At 37.0% G+C, this 21,911-nt stretch overlaps 1 protein-coding gene across 6 annotated transcripts in view; it reads right to left on the bottom strand.

The window, feature by feature from the left end:
* AKAP6 (A-kinase anchoring protein 6) overlaps positions 1-21,911 on the bottom strand; it is a 503,026-nt gene that overhangs the window by 67,152 nt on the left and 413,963 nt on the right. For all 6 annotated transcript variants that reach the window (XM_034648359.1, XM_019798936.2, XM_019798937.2 and 3 more), the window contains 2 exons: positions 18,029-18,175; positions 14,764-14,988 (listed from right to left, as the gene is read on the bottom strand). In XM_034648359.1, coding sequence (XP_034504250.1) covers positions 14,764-14,988; positions 18,029-18,175 — 372 coding nt within the window. The remainder of the gene's footprint in view (positions 1-14,763; positions 14,989-18,028; positions 18,176-21,911) is intronic.

Genomic DNA, 21,911 nt, shown 5'->3' with positions numbered 1-21,911 from the left:
AAGGGTGCTGGATATAAATGCAACTTAGCCATTATACTACAAAATACCTTTTCTTAAAATTCCACAATCACTCTTTTCATAAGTAGATAAGGCATTAATTGCCATTTACTTTTACATTATTATATTTTGAAATCTATTTACAACACCCACTGCACTTTTTATCTCTTATTAGATTCCATGGGAATCATTTCAAAGTAATTCTGGGGGAATGGATAAAGGTGATTTGCCTCCTCTAGATTATCTGTTGATCCCAGCTACCTGAACTCATCTGCGTGTTTAATGGATGTTGGGTATTCACCGGCCAGGTCAAAGGAATATTCAGGATAGTCTTGAGGAAAAAAAGAAAAGAATTCTATGTGACAAGGTACAGCACAATACACCCATTAGGCTAAATCTATAAAAGAAGGATCATTGTAAAGATCATACCTGGAGAATGAAATAGCAAGAAAAAGCAAGGGGAAAGAAAGTGAGAGAACACAGAAGCAAGGATGACCTAAGAGGAATTCCCAGGGATAATGTGGAACACATAGGAGAGGATAGATTCTTGAACTAACTGGTTTCATGACTCACTCAGCTCTGTTGCATGGTATTTTTCTAGCTCTCTCATCCATACCCAGTTGACTATTCCTCACCCCTCTCCTCCATCAAACCCTATTTTCCCAAATTTATCTCTGAGTAACATATTGTTTATATCCTATGAAGCCACTCTTGGAACTTGTTACAAAGCTCAGAGTGCTACTCGAAGTAAAACAACTAGGAACTGGTATTTTAGGGAAGTGTTCATGTTATTTCAGAATCCTACGGGTGGGAAATAAATGAATTCAAGAACACTTGGGATGCAATAAGAATGCAGGAAGAGAGTTGGGCTTTGTGGAATAACACCACTAAAAAGGAGGAAAATGATACTAGGGACAAAAAGTCAACCCTGGAAAGACCCTTCTCTTTTTTCACTTACTTCTCCCTGACCTGGAAGAGACTGAGGTATAGACAGCTCTACAGACTTCATATTTCTGATTTTATTTTTATAGCATCTAAATAGGGCATTTTCCTGGGAGTTAGGATCACCAGGAATTTGCTTCTTAGCTCTTTCCTTTGCTTTTGTGTTGGAAACCCAGGGCAACTCCACTCCTTCTCACCAGTTTTCAGTATTCCCAGACATGCAGTAATGCTAACCACACTCTCAGGGTCGTTTAGAAGTTTAACTAATATATAACAGCAAAACACTCTTCAACCATTATATTAGGTAGTAGAAAGATGCTGACTAAATATTAGCCAACTGGTAAATTGCTCTAATGATTATTTAGCTCAAAGCAATATTCCAGAACCTTGTGAAAAGGAAATGTAATAAGAACTTCAGTCTTTAAACACTCCCATAGCTAAAATAAAGCAGAGGTCCAGGAGAATTTTTTGAGAGCATTTTCTTGAATAAAGTTAATTCTTTAAGAGGATTCTGTTTTCATTTCTTCTGAGACACCACATCTCTCTCCTGCTTGTTCTGTAAAAAATGACTGAATATATTGGGGGGTAGTGCCTTCATTCATGCCATCTAATATTTTGGTAGCAAGGCAGAATATACGTCATCTGAGCATGAAGGTGTTCCAGCTGAACATCTGACAAACATTTGGATTGAGGGGGGGAAAGCACAATTTAGAGTCTTCTCCTAGTCTGGCAGTAACTGGTTGTGTGATCTCAAGTAAATCATGTAACTTTTATGTGTCCTCAATACCCTTTCTCTAAAATGCAATGATCCTTTAGCTTTTAAGATCTTCTGGAATCAGATTATTATACAAGCTTAATCTGTTAAGAAATAGGAAAAACATCATGTGGTAGTCTACTATGGACTTACAAAAAACCCAGTAAAATACAACTCTGAATCTCTCTCAAATCAGTTGCAAGTTGACTCTCATCTTCTCTGGTGAAATTCTAGTGGTGAAAGAATAATTTCATTTTGTCTATCATTTTTACTTATTTTCCGTTCACTGTCCTGTACTGTAGGAAACTACTTCAATTGGACCAGTGTTTTGTTGTAATCATTTGTATGAATCAGCCTTGCTTGGCCTCAGATTCTGCTCACGTATTCTGCTCATGTTCTAACATCTTCAAAGTCTAACTCCAAAAATCTTCATAGTGAGAATCACAGGCCTAAGCAAAGCACACAAAATTGAAAAGTCAACTTCCATTGTTGCTTTCATAAAGCATTGAAGTCCGTTGCGCCAATGTTTTATTGAAAGTCAGGATGGCATGGTTGAATGGATATCCATTGGCTATCTTGCTGGTAGTCTTGGCTGACAGATAAAGGAATGAATGGGTCTTGAAACATCCTTCCAGTTCCTAAGAGTCATTTGTCCTGTCATGACTGAAGGGCAATATAGAAGGCCGTTTTGAAAAAGGAGGAGAGCATGAGGGGAAGGAAAAACCTGGTTTACCACCTATCCCAACTTCTCAAAGGAACTTCTTAAGATTTTTTTTTTAATTTATTTATTCGACAGAGATAGAGACAGCCAGCGAGAGAGGGAACACAAGCAGGGGGAGTGGGAGAGGAAGAAGCAGGCTCATAGAGGAAGAGCCTGATGTGGGGCTCGATCCCGTAACGCCGGGACCACGCCCTGAGCCGAAGGCAGACGCTTAACCGCTGTGCCACCCAGGCGCCCCTCAAAGGAACTTCTAAAACCAGACCTGCCGATTCATTTTTACGCTTACTCTCATGACACTAAATTCAAAAAGAAAGAAAAATATCCTTGGGGAAGAGAATGCAATATTCTAAATGTACAGGATATAAGTTAGGATTTAATCAACAGTTTAGAGCATCAATGAAATTAAGAGAGATAAGTTAGGCTATTTTTTTTTTCCAGCTGGGAATAATGATTTATGTCTCTGTCCTATCTTAGAGAGGTTTTGGGAGGATTAATGAGCTAATGTCTCTAAAGCTCTTTAAGCTCCTCATATGGAGGTACAACATAAACAGAAGGTGAAAAATGATAGCAAACTCAACACTGAGTTGAACTCCTGAGAGTAAAGCCCCTGGAAATGAGAAGCTGCTGCAGGTCAAGATGGTAAGTCTCTGAATTTCAATACCAAAGGAGCCTTGGTTTATTGTCATACGTATTTTTAATACTGCTTAAGATAGGACTTCATAGTATTAATAAGTATTTCTACATTTCCTATTAATCACAATGTCTCTTGTAATGATCATTTTTATTTCTATTTATAAAATGAGATAGGCTTATTATTTCTATTTTATAGAGAAAAAATTGAGTTGTGAGAATTGCAAAGACATCAGTATTAACTTGCATGAAATCAGTGGTTTGGTATTATTGGACTAAGGACTGGATTAGGATCAGGAGATGTGGGCTGCCTTCTGGCTCTGGTAGTGTGGTCATTTCATTTATCAGGGACTTGTTTTTTTCTTCTTTGGAATAAGAAGGTTGAGCTAGCTAAGTGATCTCAGGTCCCATCTCGTGATAAAATCTGCAATCTGCTAAGTACTTCTTGAGTATCTAGTGACTCTTAGGTACATTGTCTATGGTACTAAGAAGGGTATGCAAAACAAATATTTTAAGATAGTCCTATTTTTGAAAAGTTTATACTCAAAACAACAATGACATATCACCACACACCTATTAGAATGGCCAACATTCAGAACACTGACAACACAAAATGCTGAAGAGGATGTGGGGAAAAGATTCTTATTCAGTGCTGGTGGGAATGCAAAATGGGACCAGCACTTTGGAAGTCAGTTTGGTAGTTTCTTACAAAACTAAACATACTCCTACCATACAATCCAGCAGTCGTGCTCCTTGGTATTTACCCAAAGGAGTTGAAAACTTATGTCCACACAAGAACCTGCATATGGATAGTTATAGTAGCTTTATTCACAACTGCCAAAACTTGGAAGCAACCAAGATGTCCTTCAGTAGGTTAACGGATTAATAAACTATGTTATAATCAGACTATGGGATATTATTCAGTGCTACAAAGAAATGAGCTATCAAGCCATGAAAAGACATAGAAGAATCTTATTACTAAGTGAAAGAGGTCAATCTGAAAAGGTTACATACTATATGATTCTAACCATACAACGTTCTGGAAAAGGCAAAACTACGCAGAATAAAAAGATCAGTGATTGCCAGGGTTTGGGGCAGGGGGCTGGGGTGAGGAATGAATGGGCAGAGCACAGAAGATTTTTAGGGCAGTGAAAATACTTGGTATGATAAACCATAGTGACAGATACACATCATTATATAGCTGTCTAGACCCACAGGATGTAGCATCAAGTGAGCTATAATACAAACTATGAACTTTGAGTGATCGTGATACGTCATGCAGATTCATCAGTTGTGACATACGTACCACTCTGGTGGGGGATGTTGATAATGGGGGAGGCTATGTATATGTGGGGGCAGGGAGTATAATGGGAAATCTCTGTATCTTTCCCTCAATTTTGCTATGAACCTCAAATTGCTCTAAAAGAAATAGAATCTTAATTAAAAAAAAAAGTTTCCACTCTGGTTTGTTGCTAAGACGCATAGATTCCTACCTACACACACTAGAATAACATTTAAATAAGCACAGGAATTTCTTCAATTTCTTATCTCCAAGCCTCCAGGCACGTGCACATACTACTGGGTTCACTCTCCCCCTCCTTCACTTCAGATCTCAATTTAGAGTCACTCATTCTAGGAACTTCCTTGCCTCTCCCCAGTAATGCCCCCTGTACTTCCACAGCACACTACGTTAATTCCTACCACAGCACGCGCTGCAGTCTATTCCACTTGCCTGTTGACTTGTTCCTATCTCCTTTCAGACAGTGTGTTCCTTGGAAGAGGACAATGGATGGTTCACCCCAGTACCCAGCACAATGTCTGACACAGGTGTTTGCATAAGGGAAAAGTATGGCATAAATTTAAAATATCTTTACCCACACTCCCAAGTAATCTCGAACTGGCTTCTGTTTTTAGGTACCAAAAGCCCTCTATCTTTACACATGTTCTATTACTTCCAATGCTTTTTGTTGAAGATTCTGTTCCTTATTTAAAGGGGACCTGAAGGCATTCCAGGAAGAGAGGGGCTCTTAGCGGGAGAGAGTCCGAGAAGGCCATCTACTTTCACACTCCTACCAGTATAGCAGTTCCCAAATCCTGTCATCTCTAACCCTGAAGTCTCTCTTAAATCCAGCCTCCTATCTTCCACTATTAATACACTATTTCAAGTCCCCAGAACTTATCACCTATGTTACAGAAGAGCTACCTTCTAATAGGGCTTTCTCTCTCAACGCTGATGGACACACAACTCTGCAAGACCTCTCTCCTGCTCTGGGACACTGAAGACGCCCCCTTAGCTTGCTTCCAACCTCACCTGATATTAGATAATGTAGGTACCCCATGCTTCAGTATCAACAGACAATTTGCTATCCCTTGTATATGGTCTCTATTTTTCTCATTCTGGAATTTAAATTAAACTAAGGGGAATCAAAATTTTCTGTTTCCTTTTTGTCTGGACCTGAAATATCTCTCAGACGATCTACCTATCTTAACACTCAGTCCCGGAAAACAAAACTCCCTCCTTAAGAAAAAAGAGACATAGAAAAATCAACACATACACTAACAGACACTGTAGTTCAAAGGAGGGTTCAATGTGAACACTCAAAGCAACAGACTAACAGACTCCTTTTGAAACAGAATTAATACAAGAAAAGAGAAAACCTTAGAAAATTTTAATCCATTTCTCAAAAATACGCACAAAGATATTGCATCCATAGCACTGAGGTAGGCACTTCCGAAAACGAAACAAATTAAGATCAGTAAAGATGTACAAAAATGAAAAGAACTTTTGGTGAACTAAAAATTGCAATGAAGACAAACTACAAAATTAAGTTTTGCAAAAACAAAATTAAGTTTTGCAATGAAGACAAACTACAAAATTAAGTTTTGCAAAAAAATGAAGACAAACTACAAAATTAAGTTTTGCAAAAACAGGAAACAATCTTGAAAATTCCACTAAAAGTCCCTGTTAAAGTGGAAATAAAAATACATTACTTTAAGTGAAGGAATGTAATTATATTTAAGAGAAAGAATGTAATTATATTAGTAAAATAACAATAATTAGCTAATAACTAAATCCAAGATATCAACAAAAATGGAGAAACAGGGTAGAGGATGCAGAGAAGTCAATTTCTCATTTTAAAAGTGGCATCAGTAAGAAGTCGATTTATTCTTGTTACAGAATATAAAGGATATATTTTTTAAAAATTCCAATTCACTAGGGTAAAAATGAACAAAAAACATGTATTATAGCAAAATATTTAAACAAGACCACAGCGTAAGCTTCATGCATCACTAACACTCAGTCCAGTGCCACATGGTAGGTGCCCAAGAAATATTTATTGAATGAATAAATGAGTGAACATGATGAAATAAAAGATCAGCAATCTTAATCAAAAAACTAAATGTGAATGGGCTTGGTGTTTTTATTAAAAGCTAAAGATTTTCAGATTTCATTAGAATGCAATTTATAAGAAAATTTACCTAAAACAATATACCAAAAAACTGACAACAGAAGGACAGGGAAGGATGTATTATGCCTTTAGATACATGGTGAAGTACTTCAAGGCACCTAATAGATGGGAAAGGAATAAAGCGAGGGGAGGGTCTCTGACTGTAGGGTCTCTGGTTCGTCCTCTTAGATTCAAATCCTTCATCTCTTCAACCTGGTCATTAACTATATATATATATATACACATTTATATATATAATTAAAATTATTATATTATTATGTGTGTGTATATATATGAGATTTTATGTATGTATGTATATAGATGCATGCATATTTTAGGTATGTGTGTATATTATATATGCATGTATGTATATTATATATATATATGAGATTTTATTTATTCATTTGAGGGAGAGAGAGAGCATGAGCAGGGGGGAGAAGAAGACTCCACGCTGAGCAGGGAACCCAATGCAGGGCTCAATCCCAGGACTTGGAGATCATGACCTGAGCTGAAGGCAGATGCTTAACCATCTGAACCACCCAGGCGCCCCACTGGTCATTAATTTAAACCAAGAGTTTTCTCCATTCCACTTCTCACAGACCCGTACATTTGCTTGTCATCACCGTACCAGCAATTTATTGGTATAGTTCTTTCCACTTTTAAATGAACCAAGTCCTGAGGATGTATAAAACAACAAAAACATATATATTCATGTTACCTATGCCACCATTCTGATTGAAATTCATAACTAGGAAGACCTTTTCTTTCCCATTTTAGACCAGCATCTCTATTCAAATGATAAAGATATTATAATATTAGAAAGGAAATGGGTACGAAGACAAAGGTGGCCACTGTGGTGCCAAAGGCAATAAACTCTGGTTCAAAAGATGCCTTTGTCCTTCTGAAGCATCATTCTCAATGAAGTAAAACATGACCCTGGTACACAGAATTGGCTATGTTTTTACCAAGATCACATAGCTGGAAATCCTAGATCATAATGTTGCCAACCAAAATGACCGAGTGATGGTACTCAATTAATACTATTCACCGGTAAATTGTAAAAGAATAATGTTTTACTAAAGTTACAGAAGAGGACTGACAACTCATTACGAACAAGAAAAAAAGAAATTTTGCTCATCTCCTTAAATGGAGATCTAATTGTGTGTGTAGAGCAGTAATCCGGGAGAAACAGGATGAAGATATAAAAAGAGTGTTTACAAAAGAAGGTCATGGAGACAGAAAATGGGGAAGAAGAGGGACTCTAAGTAGCTGTTTTACCATCTTGCTCAAAAGCTGAAAAGTAGTCTTTTGGAGACCCACCCTTGATAATCTGGGATCTGGTCTATTGCATCCTAAAAGAGCTGTGCTTTTCACAGGTGAGATGCGAAACTTCAGTAAAGACCTGGACATGGGTCTATCTCACAACCCTGAGATCATGACCTAAGCCATAAGTCAAGAGTCGGATGTTTAACCAACTGAGCCACCAAAGAACCCTGATTATCCCCATTTTTAAGATGAGAAACCTAGGGCCTTAAGGAAGATCATGGATTAGAAATAGGTAGAGCCACTATAAATCCAAGAATCTTGAACGCATTGGTGCAAGCTTCTTCACTATTATGGGTCAGATGCACAGCTCCTATCCTACACTTAGATAAGTGGACAGCATGGAGATGAGTTTGAAATTCTGATCTCCCAGTTTCTTCCTAATTTGAGTTTATTAACAATAAAAATAACATTTAAGTAATGCTAAGAAATCAATGAAGAATTAAGAATAGAAACAATCACAGTGGATTCAGAGCCTAAATGCAGTTCTGTTGATTTTCTAAGTAGCCATAAAGTAAAGATGGGTGAGACCTCGCTCATCTTTCTAGATTAGCACTGCAGCCTTTAATTTCCACAGATCTGGTTTACCTGATAACAGTAATACAAATGACACATATGAAATGAGTACGCAGCTATGTCTTTGTATCCTCAACTCATTCCCCTTCATAGAAATCATGCAACATCTTCTTCTAGTAAAAGGTATGCTCAGAAAGAATTAGGCCTCTGTTGTTTCTTTTTATTTACTTTAAAAGGCTGCACTGGGAGTGCCTATAAAAATTTCCTGTGGGTCTTCCCACCACCCCCAGATGGTAGTGTATATAACATTTATTTGAATCTAACTTTGAATTTAAACCTTAGCTCAGCCAAATTTTTTTAAAGGCAGTTCTGGATTGTATCCAGTTACTTAAAATTACTAAAGTGTTCGATGATGGATTTTTTATATATGGTGGGAAAAGATATCTAATAAAAGCTGAATTCAGTATTTTATTTTGATGAACTTACTTGGTTAATATAACAGCTTTTTAAAAAAATTATCTAAGACATATAGAAAAGATTAAGCCCTGTCTGATGTTTGTTGATTTTGAAAGCATTTTCATGCTTTTGTCACAGCCAGATTGAATCACTGTAATTCTTTACAGCTTTGCCAACAATATCATTACAAAGTTTGTAATGGCTCCAGGACACAGCAACGGGGATGATCCTGGATCTGTAGGAACCACAGCTTCCTTTCGCTTATTTCAAAACTTCCAAAATATTATCTTCTGTCTTCCAACCTAATCTCCTTAAAAATATGGGTTGTGGGGGACACAGGAAGTGTGACTATTTCTGGTGGCATTTGAGATTGGTTATAGTGGACATGGGAAATTCTCTCTAAATGTCTTGGCTAGGTTGGTCCAATTTTTTACTTCTGGAAATTACACAGTGAGATTTGGGAAAATATTTCTTAAAGCATGTGAACTGTGTTTAGCTCTTTTATTTATCTCCTTTTTTAAAAATAAGTGTATTAGTGATATTCCTTTTCAGAGTAATTACTTAGTAATGCTGCACATTTAATAGTTAATTTGACATCCTTTTAAAGACTCTACCCTAAAACTTTGATTTCCAAGATTTAAAACATTGACTCACTGACTTCATTCAGCTGGCTGTCAAGTTTTCAGAAATGGGATGAGGAACAAGAGTAGGTTACCAGTCCATTTGTTTTTTCCTTTTCAGAAATAGATCTTTGACCTAGGGACTGTTGAGTCTACAAAGCAGTGGCCAATTCTGGAATAGACTTACTAGGCCTGACTACCAGCTCTATCATTAACTATCTGAATGACCTCAAGCAAATTACTTCCATTTTCCCTGCCTCCGTTTTCTAATCTATAGATACGGGATAATAAACTACCTGCCTCGGGATGGTGAAAAGGATTAAATAAGCAAATGCAGGTAAAACATTTAGAAACTGTGACTGACATCCTATGGACACTTGGTAAGTACTGTCTTTGTTCAAATAGTTAAAGAACGTTTCGTCCCTCCCACTGCCATGCTAGCATGGCCTCCTTTCCGAAAAGGAGATGCAGATGGTAGCCATTCACATGTTTATGATAATTTTTGTAATCTAGAGCAGGGTCAGGAACCTAAGGCCTGAGGGCCAAATCTGGCCCACTGCCTGCTTTTGTAAATAGTTTTGTAAATTAGTTTTATTGAACTGACTATATTAATTCATTTACATATTCCTGGTGGCCGCTTTTCCAGGACAGCGGCAGAGTTGAGTAATTGTGACAGAGACTGTGTTATCTGGCCTTTTACAGAAAATGTTCGCCAACCCTTGATTTAGAGGACAACAAAGCTTCAACGTTTATTTTGAAGGATCGGTGAATGACCAGATGGGAAAATACTGGAATTTGAATCCCGAGACCATGGCTTTTGCTCTGTTTCTGCTCCTAGTTGCTGTGTGGATTCAAACAAGTCATGTTGACTTTCCACCTCTCAAGTTCATCATTCACAAAAATAGATAAAAACACACCCATAAGAAAATGATCATAATTTTTTGCCTTACATGATTAGTATAACGTTTAAGTAGAATAACTTGGATAAAAGTGCTTGGTCCAATTTAAATCGCTAAGCAAATTTGGGGCATTAATCATTGCCAAGCTTACCAAATCTATTCCACTCAGTCACCTTCTTGATGACAGAGCCTCTTGGCAGCTCTAAACTTGTCCCTCCCGGGCTGGTTGTGGGCCCAGTCTAGTGCTGCAGCCTCTTTGAGCTAGTATTGAATAATTTCTCCCCAATTTGAGTCTACAGAATAATGATTTTGGTTATGGAATACAAGGAATGTATGATTAAGCAGTGATTTTCTCTTTGAAGGGTCATCATTAAAGAGTAGTGCTTTCCAGCCAATGGCATTGAAGCTGCACACACACACGGCTCTAAGGGACCCTTTGCCAGCTGACCTCATTAAATCTCTGACATGCTCTCCACATTTGATTGTAATGGTGTATTCAGCCCTTGACGATTTTGCATTTCTGTCCCAGGGCTCTTAGGTTCACATCTCCGCATATCTCCCTATCCTAGGCTTTGACTCTCTCTTTCTTACGTAGAATTTTGCCTTGTGTCTAATCTTACCTTTATCACACTTACTGCCTTCCAGAAAAAGAATACATTCCACAATTGCTTTTTCTCTTCTTCTGAACACTTGAGATCCTGATCCTTCTCTCATCCCAGACCAAACTCTAAGAAGGAAACAGTTGTGTCTACAAAGTGATGGGTTTTCCTTTTTACAAGCAGCACCCTCCCAGCCTGTTCTCCTGGATAGAGTGCTGCAGCTTGTCTATCATTACTCTGGATGCATATAAAGGAATTCACTGTTAAAAGCCTGAGATTTTAGAGAATGGAAAATCATAAAGCTAAGTCCTATGGCTAAAGCCTGCCTGCAGTGTGACCAATGACAGCAGAAGACATTTGGGAACACACAAGAAGAGGAAAAATGTGGCAAAGAGTTCCACACGTAAAGGTTCTCTAATAACTCTTATCTGAGAGGTTTTTATCACTTAGAAAGGCAGAAGGTATATGGTCTTTGGATTTGTGGTAAGTAAAAAGTTTTTATTCTGCATATGCTTATTATCAGTTATGATTTTGGCAGGTTATAAACATTATGTTACATTATTATTATATTACAAACATTTGGTTTAATTCATCCAATGAATGTGATAATATACAGAACACTTGATTAATCATACATTAAGCGCTAAAGAGTAAGCAGCTCAGAAATATTTAAAATTCTGGCGAGGAAAGCATTTATTCCAACAGACAGGCATAAAGCTTTCTTACAAAACAAAAAAAGAAGTGCCATCATGCTAGATCCACTTAGCTTATCTGATCAAACTCCTCAAGGTCAAAACTTTAGAAGGGACTAAAGCTTCAAGTTATAAAGAAAAATTATCAGGGCTCCATAATCTCAAAAGTTTGGAACGGTTCCCTTTAAAAAGTGACACACAGCAAAGAAGTTTACACTGATGTAGTATAAAAATGTAAAATAAACCCACAAATATTTTCACCTCCCAAGATCTTCAGTAGCTAAAACTATTTGCTATTCTGGCCAAATTGCTAAAGATTGTGGCTGATAAACCAACCACAAAGAAATAGTGACATTTAGTTCTGTCCTGTTTTTCCCTTTGAGTCATCCAACATTGAAGGGCATTCAGTAAATATCAATAAATATCAATTTTGCATAGTAGTTCAGAGGCTTTAGAGTCAGACAGCTCTGGATTTAAAACCTAATTCTACCACTCATTATATGTGGCCTTGGACACACAAAACTTAACCTCCATGTGCCTGTTTCCATTTTGCAGGACGTGCAAAATCAAGATTCTGATACCAACATCATAGGTTGCTATTAGCATTAAATGAGATACATTTATACTCAAAATGGAGTATCATACAATTGTCAAAATAAGTGAATTATGGACATACTAAATGACCGGAATGAATCTTGGCATTATAATACTAAATGAGAAAGGAAGTCTTAAAAGATAACATACAGTATGATTACTTTTTAATAAAATTAAAAACAACTAAAATAAAAAAATATTCTTTCCTATCAAAGGAAAGCAAGGGCACAAAGAATATTGGGTTCATGATTATCTTAGATAAGGAGAGGAGGGGATGGACTAGGGCTGGGAAACCATATGGGGAGGTGAACATTATCGTCAAGGTCCTACCTTTTTTGGGGAGAGGTAGAAAAGTCTCCATATTTATTATATTATTATAAAAACATCTAAATATGCAAGAGTAGGGTATAAAAGCAGTTAGTTAATGAATAGTGACACTGAAAACATAAAAATCCTCTAAGAAAAACAATCTTTGAAGAAAAGAAATAAAATAGCAAAAAGCACGTGATAGTCTTTGGTACTTCTGAAATGAAAATTCTAGGATTATTTTCAGGCACTAAAATGCACATGGTAGATAATGAATTAGGTGTAGTGAATATTTTCATAGTGGCTAGAAAGTATTAACAAATGACTAAGACACCTAGGAATTATCTAATGATCTGGAAGTCTACAGACTTCTCTCTGTCTCTCTGTCTCTCCCTGTTTCTCTCTCTGTTTCTGAAACTCTCAAGTCTGTTTCTAGGACAGCTGAAAATCATGTTGATGACACCATACAAAGCTAAAGCATCTGCTGGTTCTTTTGGAAGAACCAGCAAAATTAATGCAGAACTGCTTGTTCTCCATTTATAATAATGACAAAAGTGGGAGGCAGGTTGTTTTTAAAAATCCATGAGATATGGGGGTAGGTACATATATAAATACTTATAATAACAAACTTCCTGTTATTGCTTCCAATTATTATGTAACATTTTGGGGTTTATAATAGTAAGAGATTCCTATCCCTTAAATGCACCATTACAAAAAGTAGAAATAATAATTTGTGTATGTAAACTCATAATGGTGTGAGATAAATACTATCAGTATCCCATTTTATAGATGAAGAAATTGAGGCACCAAGGGATAATACAAGGTCACACAGCTATCTGGGCCATTAACTTGTTCACTAAAGCTGTGATATAGATACTACAGAGAAAAATATATTTCACATCATCCAGCCCACCAATGACCAGGATGCTTAATACGGTGCATGTTACGTTCAAATAACACAGCGTTCAAATATCTGAAAACTCCATCTCCCTGTAATGAGGGTCAGGGCAAGACAAGTAGGGTTGAAATAACAAATCTTCTGGATATTAGATTTTAGGCAGGAAAACCCATTTGTCTTGGGAAGAGGCTTTCATTTAATTTCCAGTTTGGTCTTGTCAATTCAATGGCAGAAAAGAAGGTTTTCAACCAAAACAATCTGTAGGTGTTTAATGCAGGCAGTTTATGGGGAAGTACTGTGCTCTTACCTTTGAGGGCTCCTCCTCCTAGGCTATGCAGGTGAGCAAGGTGAGCCTGCCTGTCTGGCAGATGAAAGGTGAACCACATGTGACTACATTCTCTGATCGACTGCTGGGAGATTGCAGGGCTGCGAGGGGATGGCAGGGCGCGGGATGGAGGGCCAGGGCGGGGGGTGGGGGTGGGGGAAGATGAATAAAACCTGGTCCTGGAAGGCTTTGCAAAGAAACAGTTGCTTTGTCCTAAGAAGTTCTTTCCTTCTTGGTTTTCCCCTTTCTCCTCTTTGAGACCATTCATGCCAGAAGGTTTCTTGCCACCAAATTCATATCTTATAACCCCAGAGCCTCAGACTGACAACAGCCAGAGCCCAGTCACCGCATTTACAGGAGGATTCAAGTAGTACAGGCTAGTGTGGGCATAAAAGAAAGTATTTGGATTCTACACTGCTTTTGAGTAGATAGTGCATAAACCATGGAAACAAATGGAGTAAATGCTTCTTCTTCATGGACATACAGTGAACACACACACAGCTGTGTAGCTAAGGTTGGCATTTTTCTGCGATGGAATATGCCTGTAATGGAGGAACCTCTTACTTTATTTCTTCCCTCCATAAATAGTTGATTCTCTCATAAGTAAAAATTATGTTTCCTTTTGTTAGCATTAATGGTCTTCAATTAAATCACGTGCTTTTATCGTATCAACGTATGGAAGTATTTTTAGCCACATTATTTATGGAACATTTAGGTCTGCCTTTCAAAGTCCTCAGTAATCTTTAGTGTCTGCTGGTCTGCTTTTAATTTATCGAAGCCCTCCTTCCACGGGCGTTGCACAAAACACACAAGCAGCAGCGATTTCCCCTATACAATGTGTATTTGATAGGCTTAATGTTCATCTTTATATACACACGGACGCTGGCAAACAAGAAATGTGGAGGGTGTCTATAAATTCAAGGAAACATTTAAGTGCACAGTGATACATAGATACATGGGTATCATACTTTATGTACTTGATAAATATTTCATCCCTACCATAAAGAAAGCTTTTTATCAACTTTGATTGTTTTTTTATTACCTTAAAGTATTGCAGTTGTTTCTCAGCATTCACGGTTCCTTCCTTTTCTTGTCTCAGGCAGGAATTGAAGATGAAAAGCTCCGTATCTCTTAGCCACCCTTTCAGTTCTTTGATCCTGACCTCCAGCTGCCTTACCAGGTTTCCACTTTCGGGAGAGAGCAGGTCATGTGGACCAGACCCACTGTGTCCTGCCATTGTGTCCTGGATCTTCTGTCCTAGGGTTTTCTACCGCATCAGATTAAAAACAAAAACAAACAAAAAACCACCAACAACAAAAAAACAAAAACATAGATTAGCTTCGGTACCAAAAACATACCACAATTTGGTTAGTAACAAGAGCCACCTGGAAGGTGTCCAGCTGCACCTGCCACCTCACAACGGACATTCAGTTCAGATTAGCTCATTGTTCCATTTAGGATTTTCGAATTCTTCAACAGTGTGTGTTGTTCTGACTACCACTAGAGGCTTAAGAAGACCTCATTCACTTATAATTTCCTTTAACAGGAAGGAAAAGTTCACCATGGTCACTGATGAAAATTCATTTGAATTCTCATGACAGGAGTTTACAGTAAAATATTCTCTGCATAACATTTTCAGGAGATAGAAGTCTGAGTTTAATCAATATACTAAACAGGCCAAGAATAGATTGTGCATGGAAAATTAAATTCCTTCTTTTTTTGAGGGGGATTCATAAAGTACAATTTCCCAAACCATATGACTGAGGGCTGTTCAGAAGGGTAGCCTCCTTGGTGCTGTTGTTGCATTTTACCTGACTTGGAAATTGTGCAACCCCACAATTCTTCCCACTTTGCATTTCTGGATGCTAGACTTTCTAATATATGTGTCAAAGAAAGTCCCATCCACTATGTTAGAAGCCTTCTTAGATTAACCACTATGGCATGAATGTGCAGCTGAGAGGGATTTTTTTTTTTTTTGGTGGAAAACACTCTGGAGAATCAGTAGGAGTTAATCTATAATGATGAATTAAACCTACAAAAATAAGCTTTAAAACACAAATAAAATTAAGTCAACAAACATTCATTTGCTGTGTAGTGTTCTGTAAATAGGATCTTTAGGAGATCATAACAGAAAAATCGCCTTTCTTGGCAACACCCTTGTATTTTCATGGTGCAAATATTGATCATTTGAAGACCCTCAGTGGAATCCAGATTTAGCTATTGTTTTTATGCTGTAACAAAAGTAGCAGCAGGAGGTGAAATCAACGCCCTTGGAGGGTAGGGTCACAAAAAAGAATTTATTGCCACTTTTTTGTTCTGGAACAGTTTGCAATCATAAATTCTTCATAAACAGAATACTTCAGAGAATGGTCCGTCTTCATAAATATACGACAGAGGACATCAATTTCATTTAATTCACAATTTGTGTCAGCACAGCAGATGCCAATGCCTGCCTTGATAGGGTTGTTTAATATGCAATTGAGACAGAGTAATATGCAGCACAGGGGACAAAATTTCACAGATTAAACTGTACGCACCACTGACATTTCATTCTAATGTATTTCCATTCCACACTGTTCACCTTAGATGAAAGTAATATTAAAAACCATATCCCTCTATTTTACTATTGTTAGAAGTTAAAATCCTTGTCTTTAAATTTTTTTCATGCCAATTAAAATGTAATCATGCCAATTAAAGCAGTGTGCCTGGTGGTGGTAGTGTGCATAGGTTTTGTTCCCTCCACCCTTCTCTCCCCCTAAATCATTACAAAACTCTGCATATCATACTCCAGTGGTATTCTTGTCAAAATGGCAACATTTTTCAGGTATCTGACTCATGAAGGATAGCTAACTATTCTGTTTCTTTTTCTTAATATTATGCTGATTTAAAATTTTTGTTGAGGAAGCAATATACACGACATCAAACAATTTTCAAAAAAGATGATTGTCAGTTACTTATCAAATTAGAAATGGATACGTTAAAATACAGCATAAACTACTGTTCTCCCTATCAAACACATAAAGTTGCTGATCTCATCTATTTAGTGAAACAACCCTTCAAAAATGTCGTACGCTAACCACATTTCTCCTGTAGGAGATCAATGAATTCTGTGGAATTTAGTAGGTTCCAATTTAAATCACCATATTATAAAGTGGAAGCCATTAATTCCTATTAAAAAGTAACGTAACAGTAGGCCAGAGGAAAAACTTTCAGTGTTCTAAGTTACTTTGCACAAGGGTAGAGTGTAGTGAATTTAGATGAGAAAGCAAGGATTTAAACTTGCAGTTTTTTAATCACCTAGATTAAGTATGGCATAAACTGAACACTGGCATTCCTCCAAGTCATCAAGGTACACGGAGAGCTTTTTATTCAAAATATTTTTGGAGTATTATTTCTTTAAAATTAAAAAAAGGCAGGAAATGGTAGGCATGCAAAATTATGCTCCATAACTGACACCACCCATACTTCGCTGTTATAATTAATCATTTAAGTAATTGACAAATTTAGCTTACCCTTGATTTGAAGTGAAGGCAATTTAGGAGAGAAGTTGATGAAAAAATACAGTTTAACCTCTCTCTCTCAGCTGTCTTCCAACAAAAGGACAGCACTGCCTCCTGCACCGTGCCATCCTGGTCTCTGGTTAACAGAGTCTCTATATTGCCTTTTTGCCAGATTCTTGCATCTCCGTCTTTGGCTGAGACCCAGCCCATCATTGCGTGAAATGAATTACATGAAACTTTTTTTTTTTTGGCTTTTGTTAAAAGTGAGCTGGAAATTGAGGCACAAAACAGAGGCCAATTTCATTCTGCAATTCAGATTTGGGTCAGATTTGCATCTTTGTTTTGGTGGCTTTAGTGTGACTTGAAAGCTGTAGTGACAGCTCCACTTTTCATCTGAAGGGTACAGTAAATAGTTAAACAGTGGATGTCTCTAACATGTACCTTCAGAATAAATTCTATTAACATTCATTCAAGCATGACAGTCAGTGTATATCAGATATACTGTATTATAGTTGACTTGGTGCATACCCATAATACATGGCATATTTTACTTACTTTTTTATGTATTAAAGAACCAAAATTATTAAAATCTGAGAGGAGACAAGCTCAGAGTAAAAAAAAAAAATCAACAGAAAAGGAAAAACAGTGTTTTTCCCTCATAATAGCATAAATAGCTTGTTTGAAATGTAGGTAGTGAATTGAAAGAGAGAGATATTTGTGCTTCAAATTAGAAATCAGACAGATAGAGTACTTCACTACACAAAAAATGTACACATAACCTACAAACAGTAATAAAAATGCAAATACCCCGAGCAGTTCCCATTTTTCATTAATTGAATCCACTTTTTCAAGGAGATCATTTGGTAGTAAAACGCCACCTTTCTTCAAAGCTTCAACCTTACTAAGCAGCTCCGTCTTTTTCAGGTCCCTGATGGACATTTCCACACTGTATCGCTAAAACGAGAAGGGAGAAGGAGAGATATCATTAGGGAGACAGGTGTTCTTAGAAAATCTTTGAGCACAGAGTTAGTGATGCTCATGGATGTTAAAAGTTTTTGTTTCCAATAAAATGTATGGGGAGGCTAAGCCAAAGTACCTTTAGTAGTTCAGGAATATTGCTGAAATCAGTCCAAATATATATTACTCACACATACATAAACATCTAAGGTATTCCATTTAGCTGACTAAGATTCATGTCATTTTATTTTTTTTTTTTAAGATTTGAAGATTTATTGATTTTATTTTTAGAGAGATGGAAAGAGAGAGAGTGAGCCAGCAGGGGGAAGAGCAGAGGGAGAGAATCTTTCAAGTGGACTCCTAGCTGAGCAAGGAGCCCAATGAGCGGCTCGATCCCACGACCCACAAGATCATGACCCGAGCCAAAAGAGTCAGATGCTTAACTGACTGAGCCACCCAAGTGCCCCAATTTACGTCATTTTAAAGTAAAGTTTACACACACATTTTATCTTTAATTTAAAATATTCCAAACAGGAAAGTCTCCAGGGAGATTAAATATTATAGTTAATATCAGTCAATATTTGGCTCCAGAGTGCTGTCCATCTCTCATCTCTGCCCCATAAAGGACTGGTAGGGTTGTACAAATAAAATAATCCCTAAAGATTGTGTAGACCCTTCTCCTTATCCTTTAAGTCTCCTGAATTCTCAGTTAACAACCCCCCCTTTTTATTTACTTAAAAACTGCATGGACTTGAGAAAAGGTACATACAGAGAAAAAAAGAGCAAACCAGTGCTTTGGAAGTGGTTACAAGTCTATGCTTCTTTATTGATTACCATAAAATGTCCCCAAACATCACAACTGTCTAAGGACACTTCTTCCCCAATATACATTGTATTCTAACAAACTGCCAAGTGAGTCTCTGCTAAAAGATGTTTTGCTAGCGATAGTCTAAGTGCCATTTAATATGGCAGTTACTACAGTGATTCTCTTCAAATAACTCTATTTGGATAACTTCATAGTTAGAAAGCCTTATATTACGAATAACTATAAATGACTCTGGCTATATTTTTAAAATATACTACACATAAAAACACCTCTGAGTAGAAAACTAGATTCTGGTTAAACTATTACACATATTTTACAACTTTAGCACGTTTCCAAAACATAATGGTAATCCCCCAAATTTTAATTTGAGGCACATGAGTTGGGTCACTGAGGCCCTTGGCAGTATTGCTCCATTGGGCTAAGCTAAGTAAGAGGAGCACCTTATCAGATCTAATCAGAAAAGCTGTTGTCTGGGCAAAGCAGCAAGTTCAAAACATGCCCAAGCATGTTATTCACCCTAAAAACTAGCTACTATATAAAATCCCAAACTAAAATACAATTGGAAGCAGCTTAAAGGAAAAGAAGGTGTGAGATCCTTGCTTTGGGTAATAGATCCTCAGCATTTACGTGCATATGTTTGCATACTTTTAGTTTCAGATTTTAATCTTTCATTTACACTAAACACGCACATCATTTGTATTATGTAAACTTCTCCAAATGTTAGTCATTTGTGGATCACAGAACAAAATGTTTTAAATGAGGTGATTTAAAGCATTTCATAGTATTAATAAATGTTGATCAGGGTGTCAAAGTATCCAAAATTACATGAATATGCATAACGAAAAAAATCAAGGGCTGTTTTAGAGCTCTTCCAGAATCTGACCCGTGATACGTGGGAGATTCTGATTGCATTTTCTAACGCCAGGCAATTACCCAGACCATACCACTCCAATACTTAAAAAACACACTGGCCACTCAAGTTTTCTGGACAAAACATTCAACAAGTATTCTAGAAACCCAGATAGTGTTTTATTTATCAGAGTGATGATTGAGGAGAGAGCAATCTGCTTTATGTAATCAGATTCCCATCTAAAGATGATACTGCTGACAAAGATTTACATAATTAATTTGGTAAGACTTCTTTGACATAATATTGGGGAAACCAGCATTTCAGGCAGGCAGAAGAATCCTATTCAAATCTTTTGCTTCTGCCACATGCACTGATAGAAGCAGTCTGCCCGCTATGCCACCTGGGAGCAGCCTCAACCAGTTATCACTGTCACTGATGACAAGCGCATCCCCTCTCTTTACCCCAACTTTTAATGGCTCCCACACAGCAGATCAGTCAAGACAGAGAACAGTTTAGATTTGTCCCATAAAAATGATAGTCTTATAATAATAAAAAATATAAAAAGCAATTAATTTAATTTTAGACATAATAAAATAATTTTCTCTATGAAATGTGGTACAAGTAGTCATTGCAACGGCTATTATAAAAGGTTATTGCATTAAAAAAACGTGTCTTTATGTATGCTCTCTGTTGTGTCACCATGTAATCTAGTATAGAAATAGCTTGATTAAAGACGTGATTGATGGACAAAGCCTTCAAACTATAAAAGCTAAGAGAACCCAGCTAATTGTGAGGTGTGTTGGTATGTGCACGAAAGCTAGAATGTCATGTAATTTAAGGCAAAAATATTTATTTTAGTTTTTGAGGCACTCCAAAGGTTGGATCTGATACGATTTAGGACCTCAAGTCGGATAAGAATGGAGCGATGCCAGGGTTGTTTCCATTGAGGCCCAGAACATTTTGTTCTTCTCTCTTCAACATCTTTTCAGAAGCCTTAGATGGGAAGAATCAACTGCCAGCCCTATCAGTTCTCAGTCATCCTATCAAGTAGGGCTACTTTCTCCTGTGGTGAGAAGATAATTTAATCTTCATATTCCTTTCATCCACAGCACTAAGTGAGCAGAGGCTGCCCCATTGTGTCCTATAGTCTGGGGATATTATGACAGAGACTATTCTTCAATAGCCAAAAATGAGATTAACAAAGTTAAAGTCAGATGGCTTTTCTTGAGTGCTAAGGTAAATAAGCATCCAGTATTTAATTTCCCCTCAGCACCTGCTGTGGGCCTCTCTGTCTAGTCAAAAATAAAATATACTCTATTGAAAGGGCATATTTACATTATTAAGTGTATTTGCTTGGCCAATTCAACTTTGACTAATGAAGCCTCCTAATAGATACGTGAATGATCTAAATTAAAGACGCAGGCCACTCCTATGCTAAATGCCACTCCTATGTGTACAGAAGGTATATAAGAAAACTTTAAAAATAGAGTTAAAAATAACCACAAACACTAGCTTGCTGTTTTAACCAAAAATTAAAGAAGTTTTTAGAAATTTTTATTCAGCGCTTACTTTTTTAAAAACACAAGTGCTAAAATTGAATTATAAAACAGAGCCAGTAAAAATAGGGATTTCTGAAGTAAATATAATTAGAAATCCATAAAGACTTGATTGAGATAACTTTTTTGACAGTTATGCTGAAGGCTCTTTTCCCTCCTAAAATCTTTCTTTCTTTCTTTCTTTCTTTCTTTTTTTTTTTTTTTCTGTTAAAAATCACACCAAAAATTCTGCCCAAATGGAGACTGGAACAATGCCTTGAAACAGTGTTAATTGTCACCATGGAAACCAGAAGAATAAGCCATTTTGAAACTGGTATAGAAGGCACACATTGAGCAACTCAAGCATTTTTCTGCCTCCCTCAATGTTAAAGAACAAGATGCCTTGTCACTGTGAGGTCAGAGAAAGAAAGCATCATGAAAGGGTTGTAGATGCTCACTGTCTAGTAAATAAAAAAATAGAAAATAAACTACATACAGCTAATGCTATAAGACTCTACCCAG

Source organism: Ailuropoda melanoleuca, chromosome 20 (genome assembly GCF_002007445.2).
Source record: "Ailuropoda melanoleuca isolate Jingjing chromosome 20, ASM200744v2, whole genome shotgun sequence".
NCBI lineage: Eukaryota > Metazoa > Chordata > Mammalia > Carnivora > Ursidae > Ailuropoda > Ailuropoda melanoleuca.
Note: the sequence above shows the minus strand (reverse complement) of the source record. Positions and strands in the feature narration are given on the sequence as shown.